Source organism: Cinclus cinclus, chromosome 6 (genome assembly GCF_963662255.1).
Source record: "Cinclus cinclus chromosome 6, bCinCin1.1, whole genome shotgun sequence".
Taxonomy (NCBI): domain Eukaryota; kingdom Metazoa; phylum Chordata; class Aves; order Passeriformes; family Cinclidae; genus Cinclus; species Cinclus cinclus.
Window position 1 is genome coordinate 48,889,952 of NC_085051.1, and position 26,007 is coordinate 48,915,958.

A 26,007-nucleotide genomic window follows, 5' to 3' on the forward strand; every position below is an offset into this window, starting at 1 on the left:
CCATGTTGCCAAATACCTTATGGAAAAAGGACCACAGGAAGACTTGAGAATAAATCTCCTTTTAGGTGTTAAAGAAGAAAAAGAAAATTGTTTCAGTAAGGAGATTATGTCAGTCCTTATTATGTTAAGTTCTTTACCTGGGTGTGTTGTGTGATCTAAATTTAATAAGCAGTTAATAATTTTTCCTGTGAACTTGTTCTTTAAAGTTCTGTTCACAGCTACTAAACACTACTTTTTTCCCCTCTAGCCCAGCAATATTTTTTAGCCAAATGCTATTTGATAGATGTTATAACTTAATTGTTTATTTGTTTTTTTCTTTATTACTTGTAGAATAAACATCAAGAGGAAGTGAAAAAACAAGAACAAGAGTTATTGGAGGCCCAGTCTATTCCACTACGGAATTACTTAATGAAGAATGTCATGCCAACACTTATGCAAGGCATAAATGAATGCTGTAGGATCAGGCCAGATGATCCAGTCAATTTTCTGGTAAGGTGATTATATTTTGTTTCTTAAATATTTTTGAATACACATATAGACCCAAAGAATTTCTGTGAATGAGAAGACTTAAATTTCCTCCTCACTTTCAGGATAGCAACTAATTAATGATAAGAATCTGCAGTTCTGGTGATCAGCAGTCCTAGTGAAAATTCAACCCCAGAAACTACTCTTTATGGGGTCAGTTGATACTGTGCATCAAAGGAAGTACCCAGTGTAGTTCAACAGTAACAAGATAAAAAATTCTACCAGAATCTGTTTCCCCTTGGTATGTGCGCTCTGCACATCTTATGTACCCTGACAATTCTGCTGTGCCATAGAGGACTACAAGTTTAAGAACTTTTACATTAGGCTTTCATTTCCATTATATTGATTTGTGCCAATAAACCTGTTATGATATCTGATAGCTGGAGTTAGGTGCCTCAAAAGTGGGTGAACAAAATAATCCCTGGGAAATTACACACTTCCAATCTAGACTCCACATTCCTCACAGGACATCCCTCATGGGACCAGGAGCTCTATGAGGGTCTGAGATATGGTTGCCTTTCATTGGTTTGCTCTCTGCTACCAAGGGTTTGCTAAAGGGTCACCTCCACACCCTCTCAGGTCTGTTTCAGTGGCTTTTGGTTGGTTCTGGTTGTTATAATAATGTAGTTGTTATGGTTCATATACCATGATCTATGGGCTGTCCACTCCAGCTATTAATTTTTAACTAATGTTTAAGCTGCAGTTTTGTCTATTCTATTATTAATGTTCAGATTAGCATTAGTGCCAGGTTTCATTGTAATCCATCTTTGACTTAAAAACATAACCATATGGTTCAGATAAAGTTCAGCCTGTGGCCTAAAATGTCTAGCTACTTATGCCTACTTTCAAATGATTTAAAAATTTTAACTCTTCAGGAGACAGGACATCACTCTCCATGCCACCCCCCTCCCCCCCCCATCCCCTCAGCCCTCCAGGCACAACTGAACGTATTTTCAAAATGATAAATGCAAGCTCTTTGGTAATTCCCTTCACAATACACACATAAATAAAGGAGAAAATCCTATAGGACATTCATGGACAAATTGGAGTTGCAAATGACCTCAAGATGTTATCCAGCTCAACTTTTGGCTGCAAGCAGGGTCAGCATTGCATTCAGGCAGGAACACAGGTGCTGTAACTTTATTGTTGTGCTGCTGTTCTGCCTTCACATCCTAACCAAGCTGTTTACAAGCTGAAACAGAGCATTTTATTAATCAAACAAAAGCTTGAAATGAAAGCAATGGTGTTACAATGCCACTTCAGGCACTAAGGAATGTTTTCTTGCTTTAACTTTTTTCCCTACTGGTGGGTGACAATTACCTGTAGCTGTAGGAGTATGGGATCTTCCCTAATAACTGCACAGCTTTTAAAGATCAGTATCAGTGGGTCCAGAAACCAGGTTCTAGGGTACTCCCTAGATGTTTCCATGGTGAGACACAAACCTTTATAAAAGGCTCGCTTCCTTCCCATGATAAAATTAGGGTGACTGCTATGAACAGGGAGAGCGAGGTTGGTGGTACTTTGGGTAGTATTTGGGGAAAGAGATTTCTCTGACATTTTCTGCCATAAGTTATATTTTAGGGCCATTTAATACGTTCTGTAGATTTGTTTAAAGGAATGTTATCCACTATACCTTTGTTATTTTGCATCTATTTTGAAGTTGGAGATGTAAAAGTAACTGTAATTTTGAAACTCTTCTGTTTATAGGCAGAATATATCTTCAAGAACAGTCCTGATATCGACTGGAATAAAAAATGTTAAATCCTAGAAGCAATAGGAATTGTGAAACATAAAGGGAGAAAATTCCTAATACAATTTAGCTAAAAATACTTGGTTTCTGTTGTTTTTGTTTAGGCTTACTATACAATCTTCATTTTTATTTCTCATACTTTATTACTATTTTGTACTGAGTTTTTAATAGTCTTCTACAACATCTCTATTTGCTACATGTATTGATTGATTCATTTACAAATCAGTATATTATTTTCCTAATGCTTAGTGAATGTCGGCTAGCCTGAGGAACATTTTTGTCAAAAAACAAAAGAAAATTAAAAAGAAAAAAAGAAAAAAAAAGTGTTTCTACTGGAAAAGGAAATAAATAGAAGCAGCAAGCTCTCTTATTTCCCCTCCCAGCTACCAAAAGGCAAGAAGTCACACAGTACAGTCTTCTTGTGCTGCACTAAAGACTGACTGGTAAACAGTTTCCCAGCACAGGTATGTCATAAAACCTGTGTTTTACTTCGGTATTAAACACATAGCTGTAGAACACATTTAATAATCTTCAGCATTCAACACTAGATACATATTTTTTAGAGATTCTTGAAGAAACTACACTTTGCAGCACATGGCTGTCCTCAATTTTGTGACTTCATCCAGCTGTCACAGGAACTGTATGCTGACTGAGCTGAAACTGCATACTTGGTATGTATATTGGTATTATACATACATGTAAAATACAGGATTTTGTCACAATAGAGGGCAAGGACCCTTTGTGAAAAAGGAGGGAGAAAAGTGGAAGAGCTGAAAGAATAGTGATACAGAAACATTTCACAGGTATTTTGTCAGAATTTTGCATGTGTTAATGCCCAATGTTTTTATTCAGATATATTAGTGTTTTTATAGAATATCTTATTTAATCTGTTTTCATAGTCACAAAGACAAGTCGGGAATAAGAGTTCAAAACTACCATCTCCTACTCTAAAGAACCATATGTTTTTGTGATCTCTATGTCTTATATGCGTCTGCCCAAGTTACTATTTATACTGTGAGGCAGTTGAAGGTGAAATAATTGGTAGCTTTAGACATTTTTTTTAGTTTGAAAGTACTATTTTTCAGAATAAAGATGAAAGCTGGACACTTACAAAGAGAGAGTAAACCAGTTATTGTAATGCATTTACTTTTCTAAGAATAAAGTTTTGAGCTGACATGTAAAGAGTGCGACTTGAATTTTTTCAATACTCTGAAAGTTTATGCAGACTACTGCAGGCAGATGTTTCAACAACTACGTTTGGAAAAGGATGCGTTTGCTTTCCGAAGGGCACGAACGCACAGCGATCCCGACGTGGGCAGTCGGAGCCACGCACGGGGCTGCCTTCGAACGAGTCCGATCCGCGCCGGCAGCTGGCGGAGCCCAGAGCGCGGGAGGGCTCCCGGGGACCCTGCGGTGCCAGGGCCGCCCTTGCCCACGAGCCGAGCCGAGCCGAGCCGAGCCGAGCCGAGCCGAGCCGAGCCGAGCCGAGCCGAGCCGAGCCGAGCCGAGCCGAGCCGAGCCGAGCCGAGCCGAGCCGAGACCTGCTCGGTCCCGCGCACGCGCCGCCCCACAGCCGTTGGCGCTTTGTTTTCAAACCCCGGCCGGCGCCGCTGCCGCCGCCGCGACTACACTCCCCAGCGTGCCCCGCGGCCCCGCCTCCGCTTGCGCACGCGCGACTGGGCGAGCGTGCGCGCCGTGCGGGGGTGTCCGCCGCGCTGCGTCAGGCCCCCCCCGCCCCGGGACGTTGCTGTGGTAGCGTCTGGGCGCCATGTTAGAAGGCCGGAGGGGAAGAGGCGAGTGAAGCGGCGGCGGCGGCCGGGCCCGGCACAGCCGCTCCCTCCTCTCCCGGGGCCTGGCCCCGGCCCGTGCCATGGTCGCGGCTCCCGCCGCTCCGCGGGACGAGTGACCGGTCCGCAGGCGGCAGCGGTGGGGGAGGAGGAAGAAGAGGAGGAAGAAGGGGACGACGCGGCGGCGGCGGCGGTGGTGGCGGCGGCGGAGGAGGAGGAGGAGGAGGGGCCGGAGAGACGATGCCGTTGTAAGTCCGGGAGCTCGCGGGGCGCGCTCGGGGCTCGCGTTGTGCCGGCCCGGAGCTCCCCGCATGTCCGGGCCCTTCCTGCCGGGGCTCGGGCCCTTCCCCCCTCGCGGTCCCCTTGGCCCGGGCGCTTCCGCTGCCGCAGTGTGCGGCCCTGGCGCCACTGCCCGCGCCGCCGGGAACTCCACGCTGCCTTTCTCGCCCTCCATCGCCGTGAGCCCCGGAGGTGATGGTGATGTGGCTTTTGGGTTGCTGTCGCCGTCTTTGCGATCTCGGAGCGGCAACGTGGGGGACGGGGCGGACGCGTGCGGCGGCCTCTGCTCCACGCTGCTGGGTCGGGGCGCACGAAGGGGCGAGACCCGCGTGTTTGTCCCTTCCTCGCCCTGGCCGCTAAGGGTGAAGCGCTTTCTCCCCCAGGAGCCCCGGCGAAGTCTTTCCTCCTGTGACCACGGGGGCAGTTTTTCCGCGTTCCGGGAGCAGGAGACCCTGGGCCGCTGGTTGTAGTGGGCGTCCCGAGGCCGGCGCGCTACCCTTGGAACCCCCCGCTGCCGCTGGCTCCGGGCAGCGCCCCCGGCCGGCAGAGCGGGCTGCGGGCCCGTGTGTGCATTGGACGTGCTGTGCCGTGACCCTGCTGGCAGTTCGAAATAACGAAGTGTGACCTTATTCATCCCAGTTTGACCGCTGGTTTCTTTCACCCCACCCCGACTTTTTTTTTTTTTTGTTGTTGTTTTTTTTTTCCCCTTCCCATTGCTGTCGTTCTTACGAATTCTGACTGAGACGACAAAACTTGCAGCTCCTCCGTTCTGAATTTCATAATCTTAGTATTTTTTTTACGTTATACAATTCAAGTGGCTTCAGAATAAGGCATGTTTATATATTTTGATCGGTTGTTCTATTTTTTGGGTTTTTTTTGTTTGTGTATTTCTTTTTCATGGAAGGAGAAATATAAAGACTTTGTGATATTTTTCTCACTGTTATAATTTGGGATTACTCTGAGGTTTTAAATATGTCAACTTTTAAGTGAAGAATAGCCATCGTTGTCTGTTGTGGTTGTTAATTCAGTCTAAAGTACGGCGAAGTTAGTCATGGGGTAGATAGCGTGAGAAACTTATCTGAAAGAGTTTATGGCAGGGAAAGGACCAGCAGGTGAATTCGGAAAGGAAAATGGTTATGCCAGGTAGGTTCTAATGCGTGTATAACAAAGTGCCAATATCTTTATAGCTAAGTTTTGCACGTGTTCGTTATGGCAGTGAAAAGTTACCAGAAGTCAGGTTTGGAGCTGGCTAGGCTTTTCAGGCTCAGAAAAATGGGAGGGTGTTTATTCTGCTTGCTTTCATTCTTGGTTTGTTGTGTTGTGACTACATAAATTCCAAAGGCTTAGTAACAACATTTAAAAGTTTGGGCTACTTTTATGACTTGCAATAATAGTGATCTTCAACTTTTCAAAATTTGGAATGATTTGATAATTCCTCTTGATGTAGGTGTCTATGATACTTTAACTATAAACAAATAATAGTACATAGTTATAGTGGCACCAAGGTATTGCTGTTTTCAGCTTAACTAGTACAGGAGACTTATTGTAGTTAGCAAAAATGAAGCTTTCTCAGATTATGCTTTTTTTTTCTGTCATTTGTATGTTTGACATTGTTGACGTCTCCAGTCGAGACTTCAAAGTATTATAATGCCAATAAGTAGAAATGCTGGTAATGCTACTTCTTGAGTTTGTGATGTGATACCTCTGACTTTAGAAGAAAGGAAGTGGCAGCTTGGGAAGATTCTTCTATAATTCTTTCCAGTTGACTCTGTCGTCTGGACGATAATATTTTTGAGTGAAAGTGGAACAACCCTGTTACGGCCAACCTTTCATGGTGACAGCATTTATTTTTTGTTTGTTTGTTTGGGTTTTTTTTGGCCTTTCGATATGTTGCTCAAACTTCATTTTCAGGCCTGGTGTTTACAATTGGTGGGCCTTGTCAAAACTGATTTCCCATACAACCAGAGATGGTCATTATTCTTGACTTGGAGTTCCAGGTTCTCCAGAGCTGTTCACCAGTGTTCATGTTGCAGTTACTAAAAGTATGGTACAAAAGTATAAAACCAAGCAAATACCTTCTGTACATGGTACACCAGTAGTAAGACTGCTGATGCTGATATCTGTCACTTACAGAAGTCTTTATTATTTTTTTAAATATTAAAATTTATCCTAGAAACTTAAGTGACTTTTTGTTAAAATTCTCAAGTGGGAAGCACTAGCAGCCATATAATGAAGAAGTCCTTAACAAAAAAGCTGATTAGAAACAAAGATAACTACTTCCCCTATCATAAAGATATATTTTAGTGCACAGTTAGGTATAGAATGTACCTGTGCATTATCTGAAACACAAGATGCCAGGGAAGAATGAAGCTCACTAAGCTCTTCATGTGTTTTGGTTGGATCTGGGGCTTAACACAGGGAGGCTGCTCACTCAATGAAGCTGGAGCTATGTTTATGGGAGTGATGATTTAGTCTTTTCATGTAACCTGGGGCTTTCTAATCCTCCAGATAGAGAAAACATGAATCTGTTTCTCAGTAAGCTACTGAACGTCTGTGTATGCTGAATTCATGGCAAAACATTTTTAAAATGTTATGTTTTATTCTCTAACCAGAAGTGGAAAAGTGCATTTAGTCATATACATGAACATTTAAAGTGACATAAGATTTATAACTTTTAAGTATTGTTAGTATTGCTAACTTCTCTATTGGAGTTTTGGAGTGTCATTAAGAATTATTCTTTCCAGTGGACAGTCACGCTGATTCTCACTTTTGAATTAAGACTTCATTTTTTCTTTCACTGAACTTTGCTGTAGACATAGGAAAAGCCATTGTTTTCTTCACTCTTCATTAGATACTGTCAGCTTAGTGCCAGAATTACAGCACTGTGTTTAAATGGCTTGTGCTGATTGGGAGTGGTTAAGTTGTGTGTTTCTGAACAGTGAGTTGGGAATTTTATAGGCTGTTGGAAAAGAAATTAAATTATTCTTAACTTTACAGAGCAATGGACTGACTTTAGAAGGATAGTTGCCATAACATAAAATTATTGCTTTCTTAGTTGAGAAGCAATTAATATAAAAATCAGTGCTGAGGATTAATTTGTTAGATGGCAAGGATATGTGGTTTTGCAATAGTTTTCAGTCTTCCAGTATCACTCAAAAAAGGGCTGAGTTTATACCTGTTAACATAAAGGTACTGCTCAGAACTTGGAAACCCAGTTTTTTTGGGCTGAACAAATTTCACCACTGAGGCAAATTAACCTCTTAACAGTGAAATGCTTTAGGGGATTCCTGGTTCTTCATTTACAGTCTCTGTTATTTTTTGATTCAGCCTTACTGAATTTCTTAAATTGCTCTTCAGTTTTTTGTCTCGCTCATAGCAATAAAAATAATCTTTGGTTCAACTGCTGCTTGTGCAGTTGATTAGAACTTTGTTTTCTTTAAACATGAGAGACTTTTCCTTCAGTTGTATTAGTAACACCCACTATTATGGACGGGATTTTGTTTGCACATGCTGCCTTCCCTATTCTGTGTGAACAGAAGAGTCAGAGAGCTCATGAGAGTGTCCAAAGTTAGGAGAATGTGTATGAATGACCTTCCTTTTGCCATAGGTGAAGCTCTTCTGTAGCCCTGTTGCCTGCTGTTGCTGTAATACCTGTGTTCAAATCAGTTTTGTGTATCTTGAACACCTCATACTGACAGTTGAAGCCTTAATTCACATCTTGAATGGTCCAGTGATACTGTGCTAGATCCTCAAACTTCGATTCAGGAGGGACAGTTGTATTGTCTTAACCATTTAAAACATGTTCCCCAGTAACTGATTTGCACAGAATTCGCTGATGTTTCCTGCCTAGGTTTTTGAAGCTTCATGTGGATTGATGGTGTTAGTGTAAAGCTAGAATCTTCAGTCTAAATTGCCAGTCACTGCTTGCTGAAGGAAACATAAAAGGAAGCAAAACCCCTCGACAGAGTTTCTCTGAATCTGGAAAAAGTGGAGCTTGAGCTCCATGAATTTAGCTCTTGCTGGTTAACCAGATGTTGTGATGAACAGTATTGTTTCAGGAATCTGACTTGGGCATCCTACTCGAGCAAATGAAAAGGAATACATTCTGCGGAGGTAATCAGTGGGGGCAAATAGAGAAGTGAGGATAATCATTGAGGATCCTTAAGTTGTGTATTTTGTCTTGGTATCTGGATGAGTTTGAAACTTAGGGGGATTTACATCGTTACAATTTGTTGTGTATTATGCTATGTATTTTTAATATTTCAGTTTTTTGTATTTTTTATTTTTGTGATGTTTCCCAAATTGCAGGAGCATGATATTTAGATAGTGTGGTGCTGATGGCAACTGTATTTTGTTTGTGATAAGAACTGTAAAATCTTAACACAAATAGCACTAAAAATAGTACCATTAGAATGGACATGGAATACTGGGAGAGAAGAGGAGCAAATGTTTTGAAAGACAGGTTTTTGTGTAGGGGTAGGAGTTGGTTTAAATACAAAGCACATCTGAAAAAGAAGCTCATGACAGGATTGTTTTTTTTATGAGGATGGAGAACGGTTTTAGAGTTGTAAAAGCAAACAACAGTACAAAACTTGGAATTAGTATCCAAGTCTTAGTTTTATATGGGACAGCGTTGAATAGGTATAGCTGCATTTTCTCTGAGTTCAGTTTAAATGGATGTGTTCAGGCTATCACCTGATCTTTAAAAGATGCACTATGAGCACTCCTCTACCTTAGAACATTTAGTCATTTCCATGTGAAGGAGTTTAGGGATGTATACTCTGGCAACTGTAAAGCTTGTTACAAACTTGATTTTTTTTTTTTTAATTCCACTTCTGCACTCCGTTTAAAATGGGTTTTAGCAGTGACCATATTCTGTATTTTTAGTTTGGTTGTTATTGATAACAGTATAAAAAGATACTGCCTACCAAAACTTAAGGCTCTGAGGAAGACGTTGTTTGGCTGCACTGCCTTCATCTTAGCACAGACTAGAGCTTTGTGTCTGTGTTTTATTATATGGGGGGAAAAAGGACATACACATTTCTTCATGATTTAATTAATATTTGAATATGAAGTACCCATCATAATACTTTAGAATAAATCCACTGTTGTTGTTGCCCAATTTGCACATGGTAAATTGTCAGTATATGTTCGTCAAAAATTCAGCTTAAACCATAGCTGCAGCAACAGCATGTTAAATTTAACTTAGTTTTCTGTAACTTTATATTTGTGCAATTGACAGCTCATGGTCATCTCAGAGTGATAAGATGACCTTCAAGTTTATATGTGGTTGACAAGAAACAAACTCAAAAGCCTCAGACTGTATCGTAATTTTCTTTGTGATCTTAAAAAGAAAAGGTTAGATTTTTTTTATTGTTGTTTGTTTCTTTGGTTTGACTATTTCGGTATTTTGGGTTTGTTTTCCTTTTTTATAAAAAACAGACAAAGAGAAAAAAAACCCCACAATCCAGCAAGTCCTAAATATGCTTTCAGGCTTTCAGTTGTGTTAAATACAATCTGCCAAATCTGTCTCTGCTCTTTTCAGGAGTGAGTAGCTGAGATGGAGCTTTCAGGTGCTGTTTGCTATTCTGCTTTTTGTTAATGTTTAACTTTAGTGAGTACCAAATGTGACATACCATCAAGGTATTGACTCCCCAAGGGGTAGAAGTTTAGCACTGATACTTCCCTGGCTTTTCACCTTTCTCTTTGAATAAAATGGGTAGTTTAAGCTCTTCTCTGGACATGTCACAAGTCAAAGGCAGAATGTCCATATGCCCATATATGACTAAGGGAAGATATTGGAGTATGATCTTCATGGTTTTAGAAAAAAAGTTGATGTCTGGGACCATTTATCATTAGCATTTTCTGGCTAAAATGGAACATGTAAATACAGCATTAAGGTTGGGCTAATGACTACCTAAAGTTTATTTCTCAGAGATTACTTTTACTTTAAAAGGGAGGTAGAAAATGCTTTACCTGGTGTTTCTTGGTTTTATGCAAGGTGGGAGCCAGGCAGAGGATATACCTTTACTTGTTTGTTTATATTAACAGTAATGCTGCATTTTAAATGAATAGATGGACAGAATAAGTTACTTTATTCTGTCCTTCATTAAGATTAGAAAAACCTTCTTGCCATACGATTTTTTTTTTCTTTAGTTTTCAAAAAGAAATCTTTTCATATTCTTAGTTACAGAATATACAGAAACCTTAGACCACAGCAACCTTAGACTAGAGTTAACTTAGCAGGAGTAAACAGCAGACCTTAAATAAAAATGTTTTTATCTGGAAATACCCTATATTCTCTTCAGTGTTAATATATATATTAACTGTCTTCTACAGCTGTAAAATCTTGCAAGCAGTTGTGCTGAGGATTGCTCTGCACTAACCCAGTGAAAGGGTACTTGCTAACTCTCCAGTGTTCAAAAAGACAAACACTTGTGTTGGGGAGGTCCTGTGCTATTGATACCATCGTTATTTCATTGTTATAAAAGTAAATGTAAGAACTGTAGCTGGTTTATGTAACAATTCCCAAAGATGTATATCTGGTGATAGATTGAATTGGTTGTTTGAAGCTGTTGTTTTAGTGAGCAATTTCAACGCTTTTTTGTGCCCTGTGGCCTTGCTCTCTGGTGGTCCTGTAGGGGTTGGAGGAACACTGGTTTAAGTCACTGTAGTGTGGTGTTTTGAAGGCAGAGCTGCACATTGCAGTGCCAGGGCTGTGTGTAAACCTTACTAGGGAAGAGATCTGATGTTTGGCTGGGGTTTATGGGATGTAATTTTATAGACAGCGTAAAGGATTATGTTTAAGTTGTTAGTTCTTGAATTTGTGAGTCATGGCCCTTACAAGTAGGGGGAATACAGAGACCTCTGTCAGCACTGCTGACTTCGGGAATTAGCTTAGCAGAATCTGGTTTTGAGTGACATTGGGTCTTTTTTGAAGTCTAGTAATAGCATCTGCCAGGCTGTTTTGCCAGCCCTTTTAATGAAGTCTAATACATGTTGAACTGGATTCAGTTTCTTGCTATGAATGGGCAAAAATTACAGTTAGATCATCAGAAAATCGTTACGCAAAGGTAAAATATAGATTATTCTGTCTTGCTGCTTTAAAAAACCTGCAAAGGTAAGCTGAAAAATCTTCAAGTAAAAAACATAAATTTATTTTCAAATTAGCAGTTGGCAAAAGTGGGGGAAATGTAGTTCAAACAACTCGTTTTGTGGTATAAGATAAAATACCCCGAGAATGTTTATATATTGACACTTTTTGGTTTTTGGTTGCTTTTTTTAGAGGCAGTTAAGTGGCTGAATCGACTATTTGTGTTGACATTCCTAAAGTTGTGTTGTTTTTTTTTTTTTTTAGAAGAAAAAAGTTTTAGAAACTCACTTTGTCCTTAATTTGAATTGCTATTTTATGTAATTCATCTGAACAGCTGTTTTTAAAAAATGTTTTCATTGACACCTAAAGTCCTAAGATCTATATGATTTATTTAACTGCTACCAGATTCTTCATTAGTTGATTAAAATCTCATAGCTAAAGGAAACAGTATAAAATATTTTCCTCAACTGCTGCCTCAATTCCCACAATCGCTTGAAGGTGATTTTTTTAATGTACACTTTTTAATATATTTTTCTTGTTGTGCCTTTTTAAGGTTTTTTTTTTTTTGCTGATGAGCAAAGGGACAGATGTGCTCAAGCTTGCATTGTGATTAAAGTCTTGATTGCAAGCAAATTATAGTACTTAGAGTTGTTATAAAGTGGGTTTAACTTGTAGAAGACTATATCATGTTTTGTGGATTCTTGTCAATTTTCAATTTAGGTGTTTCTTTCTTTTTGATAGTCTGTATGGAAATGAGGAATGAAATATTGAGGCAATGATGATGAAATAATGGAAGCAAAATTGAAGTAATGCTGTAGATTTTTCCACAGGTAATGGTAATAGGTAGGTTATAGGTAATAGGTAGTTAGCCTTATGAAGATATCGTTTTGTATGATAGAAATAGTGTATATTAGGTATAAACATGCAGGACTGATACTACAGTATACCAAGGAATGTTATGTTGCCGAGAATGGGACTTTGACTTTTGCTATCAGTTTGACTTTTTGACATGAAGGGTTTAGACTTTATGAAAGTGGAGGAGCCCAGACTGATGGAGCCTAAACTGATACAGCTTTTGCCCTAGTAGAATGAAAAACACAGTTAAGGGGGGAAAAGTCAATGTGTATTAAGAGTTGGTGAAAGGTAATTTTCTTGGTGTCCTTAGTAGGACAGATTTAACACAGTGATCTGGGATGAAAATACTTACACTAGGCTTACTTTTTTCTTGTTATGTATCTCATTTGCTGCTATGATGAGAGAAAAGAAATAATTCTCTTTGTTTTGTTTCTGTTAGTAACTTTATCTAATTGCCTTTATTAGTCCCGTTACAACCCAGGGATCACAAACACAGCAACTACAGAAGCATTATGGCATTACCTCACCTATCAGTTTAGCTGCCCCCAAGGAGATTGACTGCATGCTTACCCAGAAATTAATTGAAACCCTAAAACCTTACGGTGTATTTGAAGAGGAAGAAGAGCTGCAACGGAGGTGAGTGAATACTCTTGTTTTGTGTCCCTGTCTGTTATGAAGTTCATGTGTAACTGTTGAAGACCCAGTGTGTTTGTGTTCTTACAAATGCTTTCTTAAAAGCCTAGTGAAATTGTAAGCTTAGTTTTTCTCAATTAAGAGTAACACCTCAAAACACAAAGAGGTATTAAAATGGCCTTTAAATTTCAGAAGCTGTCTTGCATTTTCCCCCTTCATTTCTACTTTATTGTAATGGACCTTAAACTTTTTTTTTTCCTTATTAAACCTTCTAGAAGGTTTTTTTCCTCTTAAGTACTGCTTATCATGGTTCTTTTAGATGCATGTGTTAAATGAATTTAAGTTTTATTTTGGAAGGCAGTTGGATTGATGTGTGTATGCCTTGCATGCTTTCATTTTTTTGGAGCGTAAATCTCTTGAATGTCTCTAGGGGGTGAAAAATAGTGGGAATGTTGTAGGAGTAACTTTGTTTCGGTATATATGTATATATAACAAGATCTCTAATTAGATCTGTAATTTTACTGTAGTTGACTTCCTGTGCAATGATGATCACTGTGTTAAAGAGTTCTACTAGTTTTGTCTAAGTTTGTAACCTATAATTCTGCTGTTTTATTAATAGGATTCTGATTTTGGGAAAATTAAATAACTTGGTAAAGGAATGGATACGGGAAATCAGTGAAAGCAAGGTATGGGTGTACTTTACATGGAGTTGCCAATGTTGTGATTCTAAGAGTGCTGTAGGGAGGCGATTCCAAAATACATTCCTGTAGCGAATGGGATGAACCTTAGACTTGGGGATCAAAACAAATACCATCCTTGTGTAGTTTCTTTTGTTTGCAAGCACCATTGCCCCTTTATACTAGAACCTTGTCAAAGAAAGAAACTGATACAACTGATACTTGACTTTTTCTTAAAATTCATGCATACATTACTGTATTAATTATATGCTTAGATTATTTGCCTTTGTGAAACAGTGCTAGGTCTTAGAATGTACTTTCTGCATCTTTGTGGTCTTGGGTCTTTTTCTTTAATGTTGGTTGCCATATTTTAGTAATCCCTGCTCCTGCACATCTTTGAATGGTTCTAGACTTGCATGATTATAGATTTTTTTTTTTTTGAGGAAACCCTTAATTTTTTAAGCTATTTTGCTTTGTGTGTATTTGAGATCGTATGTGTTCTGTACACTTTACTTATGCAATGAGAATTTATATATGAACAAGATTATGGGCGGGGACAACCCTGCTATATGTGTGTTGATCCTTGAAAACAAAATATTGAGAACATTGTGACGGGTGTAAGATGGAAAGCTGCTTAAATTAATCTCATGTTCATTGAAAAGTAGTTTTGTTTACAGAGTAGAAGACGAAATAAACATTCATGTAGGGTTTCAGGTTGAAGCACTGCATCCTGTTATGAGAGGATTGACCACTTTGACCACAGTGCAGTGGATTCAACAGTTTTTTCAAAGACTAGGAACTTTAGCAGATGTGCTTAAACAATTTAAACGTAAAATAAACTCAAACTTTTATTTAAAGGCTGTGGTATGAGTGTCTCTGGAAGTAATGTGATAAACACTGATACAGTAGACTGTGTTTTGTGTTGCTCTAAATTTGAATCCCTCATCTATTTGTGTGTCAGTCTAAAATGCCTGAGTGATAAGTGTTTGATCTCTGTAATAATATAAAAGTGTTGCACCTGAAATGTAGAATTGCTATAACAGTTGCCAGGTTTGAGGTGGTAATGTAGTTGAAATGTTGCATATAATCCAAGTGGCAAATGTATCTCAGTCTTTTCTGTAAATACTGAGATAATTTCAGTAGTTCGACAGCATAAATTTTGTGCTGTATTTTCCTCTTGTTTGAAAATAAATGGTTTGTGTTGTTATAAGTTGTTAAGGTAAAATAACCATTTTTTTTTGATCAATTTAGAATCTTCCACAATCGGTAATAGAAAACGTTGGAGGAAAAATTTTTACATTTGGATCCTATCGATTAGGGGTTCATACAAAAGGTAACATTTCCTTGTGTTACTAAAATCCATGTGTTTGAGCTAATGATTGATCTTGCTGTGTTTTGAGGTGGGGTTAGGTTTCTTAATGTATTTGGTTAACCGTCTCGTCTTCATTCTAAATAAAAGAAATATATTCCTATATTGTGTTTTCATTATGGATTGGAAACAGACAAAAAAATTGAAAATTATTTAAAGACATAGGAAGTTGTATACTTAAATTTTCATGTTTTGTTCCCTGAAAGTTAGTGTTCCACAATTGATGCAAGAGTGTATGTATGTGTTCTGTATGTTTAATGGCTGTGAATTTTTTTCATTTGGATTGACTTAGTATTTTAAAAAAAACCCCACCATTTCACTTGATGAGAAACTAAATTTTCCTACTTAATTATTGATAAAAATGTCTATTGCTGACATTCCGTGTGTGTGAAATATTGAGTAATTTACTTCTGCTAATTAACAATTTCAGGTGCTGATATTGATGCCCTATGTGTTGCACCGAGACATGTTGAAAGAAGTGATTTTTTCACATCATTTTATGAAAAGTTAAAACAACAAGAAGAAGTGAAAGATCTGAGGGTATGTGAAACACCTGATAACAGCTTGCTGACTTGAGGATTAGGAAAATTCAGTAGTGAAAGATGATGCATTAAATAAGTAACTATAACTTTACTGTTAAGAATTGCAAAGGTTTTTTTGCTAACCTGCAGCAAAGCCTGTCATAAGAGTTGAAATAAATTGAGGTTCTTCTGAATTTTCTCTGCTCTCACTTAACAGATACGCTCAAAAATTTGGATGGCAGAATGATCTCCTAGCATGTGTGTTAGTATGGCAAAATTCCTGCTTACTCACTAGAAGCAGGCAGATGGAAATGTAAATGTTAGCTTGACAGGGTTCAGGACCAAACTTCTTTGGTTTTAATGAAGGTTTTATGCTGCTTTTTTGTAACTTCATGCTTTTATAAACAGTAATGGTAGTTGATATTAACTAAACTTTTTATATTAGCTGCTAACTGTGCATTTGGAAAGGAAAACTGTATTTTTAGTGTGTCTTGTTACTAAATGCTTATGCATGATTTTTAGCTTCTAAAGATGAAGATTTCCCTTGTAGTAGTGGAAGACTGTACTAATGCAGTATTTTGTTTCTGTTATACCTCACTAACAGTCAACTGGTGGGAGTTTTAATCTTGATATTTGCACAGAGTAAATTTTCTCTGCTCCAGGTTTTTTTTTTTAATGAAGATAGTTGCTAGCAAGTGTTTACTTGGTTAAGTCCAGCTTTCATAAAATATATGGAGCTGTCTCTGAAGCATTCTTCCAGTCTATGCACCCTGTAGTTGGTAACTACCAGGGTAGTGCAAACGTCTGGTGGTAACACTATATGCACTGAAAGAGTTGTTATTAACACTTTGTCTAAACACATTTAGTAATCTTTAAATTGACATGCTGTATTTGTGAGGATTCAGATTTTAAAATTCCATTCAGCTTTGCTGTAAACTCTGTGTCTAGGTAATGTAGTTGGTTTAGCATCAGGGTATTTATGTTACTCAGTGTAGCTCTGCAGTGAAATAAATAACGTTTATGTCAGGGTGTCATAATACTTTTAAATTCCAGTTAGTATTAGGAGTTTGTACATCTCCATCTTTAGGGGAACATAGACTTTCTTAGTGGTTGCTGTAGTGAGTATGAGACTTGTGAATTGGATTTTTGCTTAGGATTGGTCCATCCTGCCAACCAGTTATGTTAAGGTAACCTTAACTCATGTTTGAGCACAGACAGTAGTCTTGTCTCCTCCTCGTGGTAAGAGCTGAAACACTCTTGGAACAGTATCCTCCAACAGTTCAGAGTATTTCTTATTTGGAAGTAGGCAACGTTCTTTGCTTTTGCTAAAACAATGTGCTGCAGATCTGCATTTAGTTCAGATGCTCAGTTCAGGAATATGACATTCATAGCTGATTCTGGAGTAGATGTGAAGTTCCATAGTTTCCTTGTGATATTGTTCATCAAAACACTGTATTATTGGCCACATTTTAAAAACATGCTTGACCTGTGGAGACTGGTGACTTGCAACTGCTTTAGGTGATGTCAGGCTGCGTAGTTACACAGTCTTCTCCTTGCATCTTCTACCAGCTGTAGAAGCAGAAATTGTTAGGCCTTTTAGAGCAAGAATCCCCATAGCTTGGACTTGGAATACTTACAGATATTTGTGAGGAGTAGAGGATGCTTGATCATGTCTTCTGTGTAGGGAGAAGGAGGGCTGGACCTTGAGGTAACCCAGTCGGAGCAGGTTGATAAAAGTTTGGATCACAATTGACACTTCAGCAGCTGCAGCATGTAGTAGATTGCTGCTTACTGCATAAATTCTCAGTGGTGGAGAAAGATATTGCTGACAAAAATCAACCTGAAAGCAGAAAAGCATTGATATAAATGACATTTCATTATGATTGTCTAGACCTGGTAGCTCTTGTTTATAAATGTTCTCTATACTGAAAATAAAATGCTATCTTTTTCCCCCAGGCTGTTGAAGAAGCTTTTGTCCCAGTTATTAAACTTTGTTTTGATGGAATAGAGGTAAAGATCCTATTTTAATCTGTTTTGGTAAAATGTGATTAAAACAAAAGTTTTTAATAATAAGTTATTATTCATTAATAGGAATGCTACTAAAATGACTCTGCAGAGTTTGTACCCAAGATTTTTTTCAACAGTTCTCAGTTGTATGAATTAAAGTGGAGATTTAAGACTGAAACAGTTTTCTTGATGGACTTAAAGCTGTGTGCAGAATATCTCCCTGTTTTTTGTTTGGTTTTTTTTTTTTTTTTTTTGGCTCTGCTACCTGCTTGTACTGATTAGTATACTGACCTGTAGAGTACCAATATAGGTATTATTTTGGCTGATTATTTAATAGAAATTATATTTGTAAATAATGTGGCTTCATAATTTGTTTTGACTGCTGGTGATTAACTGTCCAAACATGAAAGATTTGCTTCATTATGGTACAATATAGAAAGTTGTGTCTTTAACTAGTTCTTAAAAGTGCTTCTGAAAGTAACCTGGGTATTCCTTTTGTCCTGAACAATTAACATACCAATAAACATGTGACCAAAAAAATGCTTTTGGTGGCTGTAGCCTGATGAATCACCTGTCTTGGAGCACTGAACTTGTTTAGTTGGGTTTTTTGCTAAGGAAACGGGAATGGTGATTTCAAAAGATACTCTGGTTATTCTTCTCAGACTATTACATAGTCGAACTGTCATGTCTTGGTGACAAGATAAAAACATGAACTGTTTATACGCACAGTTAATGAGACTTATAGTTGGATTATGTCAACCAGTAACTGGTGGGTACAAGAAGGTTAGTTTAGTCAGGGGAAGGAATTCCCATGCTAATCTTCTGGCAAATGACATGGTGAAGTATTGTACACAAGATTGGCAATTTCTTCTCTTCCAGTCTGTGAATTTGTATCTGTTAGCTATTTTATATTGTCCGTATGCAGTTGAGTATTAAGGAACGTTTTTTGGAGGATATTTGCTCTTTACATAGCTTAGGTATTCATTCTAGATGTTGAAACTTGCCATAGCTGTCCTCTGCTCAGTTTGGTTTTTATATGTAATTTTCTTTTTTTTTCTCCAGTCAGTCAAGCTGGAGTTGTAGCTGCTTTTTAAAAAATGAAATTTGAAATGTAAGACCAAATAGGGAAAAAAAAAAAGACTGCTCTAAAAGAAGTAACATCTTGTTCCAATATGGTAATTTATGATGGGCTTTGATGGGCTTAGGTTTATTACAGAGACTTAACTCATGTTGCTGACAGTGCATGAGAGTTTTTTTTCTCATATCATAAGCATGCTTTTTGTACATACCAGTGCTGTTGGGCCACAGTTTCTGGTAGTTATGTTTGAGCCCAGCTATGTCAGTATCAAAAGATTTTAATTTAATTTTCCTTTTGCTAACCCAGGCAAAGCATGCCAGAAGGTAGAACTGAGGAAAAGGACTTTAGTTTTGTAGTAATCCTGTTATTAAAACTTTAAAAATTTCTGACAGTGATTTTTTTATATGCCCATTTTATGTTTTTGATTAAAATTAACAACTTGCTATATATTTTTTGCTCTTTGGGTAGAGTACTTCAAATTTGATTGCCAGCTATATCTCCCGGAGTTACATAAGACAGTCTGTTAATTGCTTTATTTGAAAATAAGTGTCAGTGAGCTTTGAATCTTTAGAGGTGCTACACCTTCTAGAGATCAGAGCAGAATTTCAAGCTGAAGTTAGTTTTGAGCTTGTTTTACACTGAGAAGTAGTACTTTTGACTCAAGTAGGAGCTTCTGTGTGTAATACAGACTGTTGATAAGATCAGCTGTTAAGGACTTGGAAATACAAAATGCACTGAATACTTTGAAAATACTTTTCTGTGGAGAAGGGCTTCATAGTTTAAAAGAGATGGATGCAAAGTTTTAAGTACCTACAAAAAGTCTTTAAGTTGTCTTCAGCTTCACTTTATATGAAATAATTTTAATGTAACTAAACCAGTTTTGTTCTTGGTGCAATAGTACTCGGTATTTCATCGTTTTGTAGGTCAAGTGATAACCACTTTGGTTAAAAGCCTTATTTGGTGAAGTGCTTTTGTTGCCTTGCAGACAGTCTGCTGATATGCACTTGATATTCTCATCAACTGACTGATGGAAAGGCAAACTGACTTCTGCACTCTGCAGTGTCCTTGTGTGCGGGGCAGTGTAAAACTAACTCAGTACTGAATAGTATTTTAGATGTTCTTGGCCTAGAAAAACTGTTATGTTTTAAGTATTGTAGAAGTAATAGCAAAGAAATTGGACATAGTTTAAAAATGTATATGCTTGCTCAGCATCTTGAATTTTCAGAACGTTTTCTGTAATCGGGTATGTAGACTCTTCATAGGTACTGGTCTTACATAGAGTCAACTAATTGCACTTATGCTTTATAGGGGATGGGGAAAGGTACCCTACCCTTCCTGTAATTCCATTGCCATTTTCATGGAATCATAGAATATGCTGAGTTGGAAGGGACCCATTAGGATCATCAAAGTCCAGCTCCTGGCCCAGTGTAGGACATCCTAAGAGTCACACCTTAAGCCTGTGAGAGGGTTTTTCAAATGCTTCTTGGAATTCTGTCAGGCTTGGGGCTGTGATCACTGACCTGGGGAGTCTGTTTCAGTGCTCAACCTCCCTCTGGGTGAAAAAGTCTTCCTTGATAAAATTAATATATGAGCCTTCTTATATATTAATATAAGCCTCCTCTGGCTCAGCTTTATGCTGTTTCCTTGAGTCCTGTCACTGGTTATGAGAATGAAGAAATCCATACCTGCCCCTTTGTCATCTTCAGCATCTTCATGAGAAGCTGCAATGAGGACTCCCCTCAGTTGTCTCTAGAATTCATCTCTAGAATATTTGAGAATATTTAAGTTAAAACCAGGATTTATGTTTTCATGGTGTGTTTTGATGTTGGGATTTTGTATTCTGGACCTGGAAGTGATGCTTGTTCCTATGTGATTTTATTTAAATTGGCAGTCAGTGTAGCTTTTGTGTGTGTGCTGGTTGTATATTAATCTAAATGTGTATTTTATCGTCTTAGAAAAGGAGCAGTAAGATAGATGAAGCATCTCAAAGTATTTAAGTGTCTGTGAAGGAAGTTAGTTTGTGTTTTTAAAAGGGATTATTTGTACTAGCAAGACTACTATTTGTAAAGTTGATGAAAATTACTTACAGAATACTACAGAAGAAAGAACAGTTTTCTAATGTCTTACCTCTTTTTTTGTTCTTAAGATTGATATTTTGTTTGCAAGATTAGCACTGCAAACTATTCCTGAGGACTTAGATCTACGAGACGACAGCCTACTTAAAAATTTAGACATTAGATGCATACGAAGTCTTAATGGTATGTATATACTGCTTTGTATATAAGTTTGTCTAATCTTTACATAACTGTCCTAGGTACTTTGATAGAGGAGTTGTGGATTTGACTAAAAATACAGCAACTTCATATCTGGAAGTAGTAATTGCTAGTTATGCATATCTTTCTGGAGAGAAGGGTTGTTGCTTGTTGGCCAGACTGTTTATGATTTTTTGCTCTTGTTTGGTTGGTATATGGTTGTAGAAATTAATGGGACTTGCAAGACTTTTGTGCGGAGCATTACCTTTTTCTGTAAATAAAGATGTGTGTTTGCATAAACATACATGAAATTGCTTCAGTGATAAATTGGAGATACCGAAATGGTGTCAGTTTGAGGTCAGTTCTTTAGTAGCTTACTAGCTTGTGTAACACTTAACTTAAAAATGGTTATTTATATACAGGATGGTAGGGGCTTCAGCCTGGCTGCAGCTTCATGGGGAAGAGGATCATGTTTGCGTGAGGAGTACTGATTGTTGTTGAAAGCAAAAAATTTGATAATTTGAGATCATCACAGCCACTTAAAGTGTTTTGTGAATTTCCCATCTGTGCAATCTCTAGAATTTGTAGTTGCCTCTTCAAAAGTAGTCTTAGATAATACTATTTTTCTTGCAAACAGTTCTCTGCAACTACTTAATAACAGTGAAGTGTTACTTACTCTTTATTATGAATCCCCTAAAATCAAGCAGTTAATATTGCCATCTATAATGTCTGAAAATATGCCATCAAATTAGCAGTACAACTAATAAGTTTAAAAAAAATTCTTTCGAGTTTGTTCTATAAAGATTTGACCTATGGCTGGCAGGTTTTCTGTAGGTTCACGAAGACTTGGGCTTTTTTTAGTTTGCCTGATCATTCCATGATATACTGCATATATTCATATAATAGCAAAACTTGTTTGTTTCTTCAACAGCTTATATAGTTCATTAATAACAAAAATATCCAGTAGCTGTCCAAAACTCTAGTCGTGCACTCATGAATTGGTTACCCTGAGTGTTGCCATAAAACCGTAAAAATAAAAAAAGGCGCATGAAAATATGTTAAGCTTTCCAATCCAAAACAAAAGTGATCAGAATATGAAATGAGTTTGCAGCATGCTTGTTTAAAAAGTTTCATATTGTTGATGGTGGGGGAGGGTAAGCAAGCAAAAAACTTTGGAAGCAGCAACTGTAATTAATTCTTTGTTTTGCAGGTTGCCGGGTAACCGATGAAATTCTGCATCTAGTACCAAACATTGACAACTTCAGGTTAACACTGAGAGCTATCAAATTGTGGGCAAAACGTAAGCAGTTTTATTCCAAAATTGGTGAAGTTTTCACTGCCTCTTCTGGTTACTGACATCTCTCTCCTTTTGTCTCTTTCCTTCTTGATCCACAGGCCACAACATCTATTCCAATATACTAGGTTTCCTTGGCGGTGTGTCCTGGGCTATGCTAGTAGCAAGAACTTGCCAGCTTTATCCAAATGCAATAGCATCAACTCTTGTACATAAATTTTTCTTGGTATTTTCTAAATGGTATGTTTTTTTTTGGTTTTTTTTTGTTTTTTTTTTTTTTTTTTGTTTGTTTTTAATTTAGATTAAACTAAAATAAAATTGTTTGTAGACACTAAATTTTAGTCCTGTTTTTATGGTACCATTTTCAGCTGTTACCAGATTAAGATAAATTAGAAATATTGTTCTTGTCACCTGAAATTGTCATCTTAGTTTTTCAGTAAGTCATCCAACAGGCCTTGCTTTTAAAATATTCAAACTAAAACCACACAGTTTTAAATTAAAATTTTCTCAAGTATTTTTTGTAATTCAACAATGCTCTTCAGATAAAATACTGGCATAGTACAGAATTATAGCATATACCCCTAAGTTTAAAGTCTTTAAACTTTCAGATACTTGGATAATGGATAAAGGAGGTGTGCCAGTGTCTGGTTTAGGCACATAGTTTAAATGCAATTTAAGAGACTCAGTGACAGAAATCTGGGTTTTCAGCTTGTCAGTGTGGAGTGGTAGATGTTTCTGAAATTACATGCCATTTCATACTCTTGATTGAGCTAGTTAGCTCAGAAAGGTGGTTTGAATTACTCTGATGGGAACATTCCGAATAAGTTTAGAAGAAATGGGACAAAAGTAAACTTTGCAGATTACAAATTTCTTGAAAATCCATGTTTAGATACCTATATTCTTCATTAGACACTGACAGACTTTAAGAATCATTTACCAAGGTGTTGCTTTACTCCAAATATAGTGTCTTCTTAACGTGACGATAATTTGTAGACTTTCCCTGTCTTATATTCATAGGCTTTATAGCCTCCTCGAGGTATGTAGTGTTTAGTAATGCGTTGCCACACTAAGGTAGTAGAGGGGAATTGGTTGCAATCACTGTTTAATGTGTTTCTTGGACTTCTCTCCAGTTTGTACATGCATAGCATAGGAGCATAATTTACAAATTCCTAGAGATTAACTGACTTCTGCTCTTTATTGGAAGGTAACTTTTATTTGGGGGTAAGATGACTTGAAGAACAAGTGTAACTTTTTAGTGTTTAATTCAACAAGATTTCTTTCTCTCTTGATTATAATTTTCTTCTAATACATGCGGTTTGTTATGATGCTATCTGCTGTAATTGTGCTGGCTGTTTGTTCAGTAGTTTGTCCATGAAACAGCTAGCTTGAAGATGGATCCAATGTCAATCTTCACAGAGGAGTTTCTCTTTAATTGGTATATTTCAGGAAGAATTTAGAGGAGTTTAAATTAGTTACCTAAACCAGTGGTTATTAACCTTCAAGACTACAGAAAATTCCTTGGGCTGATGCCCTGAAGAAGCTAATTGTTCAGCAGTACATCTTATTTAAACGACCCCAGTTAGACCAGCCTAGTCGTGAGGAAATGGTGCTTTATTTTGAGAGCAGATTTAAGAAGGATCATATTCAAAAGTGCTGTTTGTGTAACATACGTGATTGTATCCAGTAGTCTTATTCAGTGCTACAATCTTTTTGAACAGGGAATGGCCAAATCCAGTGCTATTGAAACAGCCAGAAGAATGCAATCTTAATTTGCCTGTATGGGACCCAAGGGTTAGTGTGTTATTTTTTCCCCTCTAAGTCACACTGTACAATAAATTTGGTTGCTTAAAAAATTGTAGGTGAACTTCATTTTGGGTTTGTTGAACTTAATGTTTTGGTGCTATATCTTCATAAGTAACCTCTAATTCTCCTGAGTGTAGAACAAAGTTACTCTACTTTTCTGAATTGACCGCTTGAAGCACACTTGCTAAACAATATACTTTTTCTCCCAATTTTTGCAATAAGGGAGCTTCGTAAAAATTCAGCATAATTAGTTATTTCTTAAAGTGATGCATTTTTGGAAAATTGCTAATCTTAAAATAGTTTGCTTATTATTTAAAACCTTTTACTTTTGCAAGTATCTTGAATTCACTTCACTGCAAGTTACAGCTGGATAGGCTTGGTTCCATGCAGTTGTAGTAAAGTGTCTTTTCATCTTGCACCTAAGAAGATCATAACTTGAAGTCTTTTAGTTGTTTTGTGTGTTGTTTATAATACTTAATCTCCATCTTTGTAGCACTTACATTAAGGACATTGTCCTTCAGGCAGTCAGTGAAACAGCTTGCAGCAGATACATGGCTCCCACTGTGAGCTTTCAGTAGGTCATAACATGAGTGTGCTCAATGCTGTTTTGTCAATTGTAGAACAGTTGATATTAAAGTAATCTTTATTTTGATGAATAGTTCATCAAAGGCTGAGTTGTATTGCTATTTGTGCTTCAAATTTGTTTTTTCTGATTGACAAAAGTTCACATTTAAATATGTGAAACAGTTGAAAACATGTCCTTGAGTCTGTTATTCTGAGATAGGTGGTTTGAGGTCAGTGTGTGATGGGAACTGTTGTAGTAGGTAATCAAAGTGGGCTAAGATAATGGCAGGGGTTCATCTTTTATTTGCCTTCTGCAGGATTGTTACCATAATAGTATTTTAATGTAATTTGTGTGTTTATGTTGTGTCCTTTCTTTTTTGTTACCCTGTCTGCTGTTAAATAAAAGTATGTTAATGCAAGTGATGCTTGTCAGGTTGCACAGAGCCTCTTTTCTTAAAATGGCTCTTAATTTTCAGTAGTGTTACAGAAATAAAGTGTAAAATACCTTTCACAAGGTCCGAAGACAGTCATTCTGCACAGGGTGCTCATACAGTGATGAGGTGTCCTTGGTTTCATGTCACCACAAACCAATTTCTATTAAAGAGGGAGATGGTTCTGTTTGGTTGGCATTTCTGCATATAGAAATGCCTGCAGCTTGAAGTGCTGATAGATTACAACCCTCCCCCATCACTGTTGTTCAGAAAGATGATGTTTGTGAAAGCATTTTTCTTGTTTTCTAAGCTTTCTTTGTACTCTTGGTCCACAAACTAAGGTCTCTTAGAACTTAAGACTTGGTTGTAGAAAAGGGAGAAATCCAAATTTGTTAACTGATGTGTATGCTTGAAGAAAACTGATTGGCTGTTGTTATATGTAGGTAAACCCCAGTGATAGGTACCATCTTATGCCTATAATTACACCAGCATACCCACAGCAGAACTCTACGTACAATGTGTCCGTTTCCACACGGATGGTCATGGTTGAGGAATTTAAACAAGGTAAGTATCATCTTACGCTCTCTATATAGATGTTTTCAGACAAATTTAAAAGTTTTATTGGGTATGCTTTGGAAGGGGGAGGTGGGTGGATGTTAAGCTTATTGATAGAATACTGTTTTGAGGGAGGTAGAACTTGGCCTGTTACGCTTTATGTTGCTTAACACTGCAAACTTAGTAGATCCTTCTGCAGGTCTCTCCTTCACTCATAGAAACTGAGGATAATGAAACAGAGTGCCTTGTGCTCTGAAAATTAGAGCCAATGGTATAATTTTGTTTAATGACTTGCATTGTGTCATGTTACATAAAGGATTAGCAGTAGTAGTTCCACCTGATGCTTGTTCTATGCCTAATATAAGGCAATATCCTCTCTTGAAGATGAGCTCTCTAAATTTATCCAAGAGGTACTTGAATAATCATAGCAGATAAGATGTTTTCAAAGTAAGAAGTAGATTTGATGCAGGGAGCAACTACAAGTAGCCTTCTCAGACAGAGCAGTACCTTATTGTCTCACTGTTTCTTTGCCTT

General features: G+C 37.6%; 2 protein-coding genes across 17 annotated transcripts in view; both read left to right on the forward strand.

Moving 5' to 3' along the window:
- Window positions 1-2,812, forward strand: part of AK7 (adenylate kinase 7) — a 29,152-nt gene extending 26,340 nt beyond the window's left edge. Inside the window, exons 17-18 of the mRNA XM_062494554.1 lie at window positions 331-489; window positions 2,233-2,812. Of these exons, the coding sequence (XP_062350538.1) occupies window positions 331-489; window positions 2,233-2,286 (213 nt within the window). The 3' untranslated portion in view covers window positions 2,287-2,812. The remainder of the gene's footprint in view (window positions 1-330; window positions 490-2,232) is intronic.
- Window positions 2,813-4,290: 1,478 nt separating this feature from the next.
- PAPOLA (poly(A) polymerase alpha) overlaps window positions 4,291-26,007 on the forward strand; it is a 43,478-nt gene continuing 21,761 nt past the window's right edge. For 13 of the 16 annotated variants that reach the window (XM_062495533.1, XM_062495537.1, XM_062495539.1 and 10 more), the window contains exons 1-11: window positions 4,291-4,310; window positions 12,755-12,925; window positions 13,542-13,608; window positions 14,851-14,932; window positions 15,399-15,508; window positions 17,446-17,499; window positions 20,721-20,832; window positions 22,037-22,126; window positions 22,222-22,360; window positions 23,839-23,911; window positions 25,362-25,482. In XM_062495533.1, the coding sequence (XP_062351517.1) occupies window positions 4,303-4,310; window positions 12,755-12,925; window positions 13,542-13,608; window positions 14,851-14,932; window positions 15,399-15,508; window positions 17,446-17,499; window positions 20,721-20,832; window positions 22,037-22,126; window positions 22,222-22,360; window positions 23,839-23,911; window positions 25,362-25,482 (1,027 nt within the window). In that variant the 5' untranslated portion in view covers window positions 4,291-4,302. Of the gene's footprint in view, window positions 4,311-7,647; window positions 8,455-12,754; window positions 12,926-13,541; window positions 13,609-14,850; window positions 14,933-15,398; window positions 15,509-17,445; window positions 17,500-20,720; window positions 20,833-22,036; window positions 22,127-22,221; window positions 22,361-23,838; window positions 23,912-25,361; window positions 25,483-26,007 lie in introns of those variants that run through there. The other 3 variants (XM_062495538.1, XM_062495536.1, XM_062495549.1) reach the window with 3 other exon arrangements.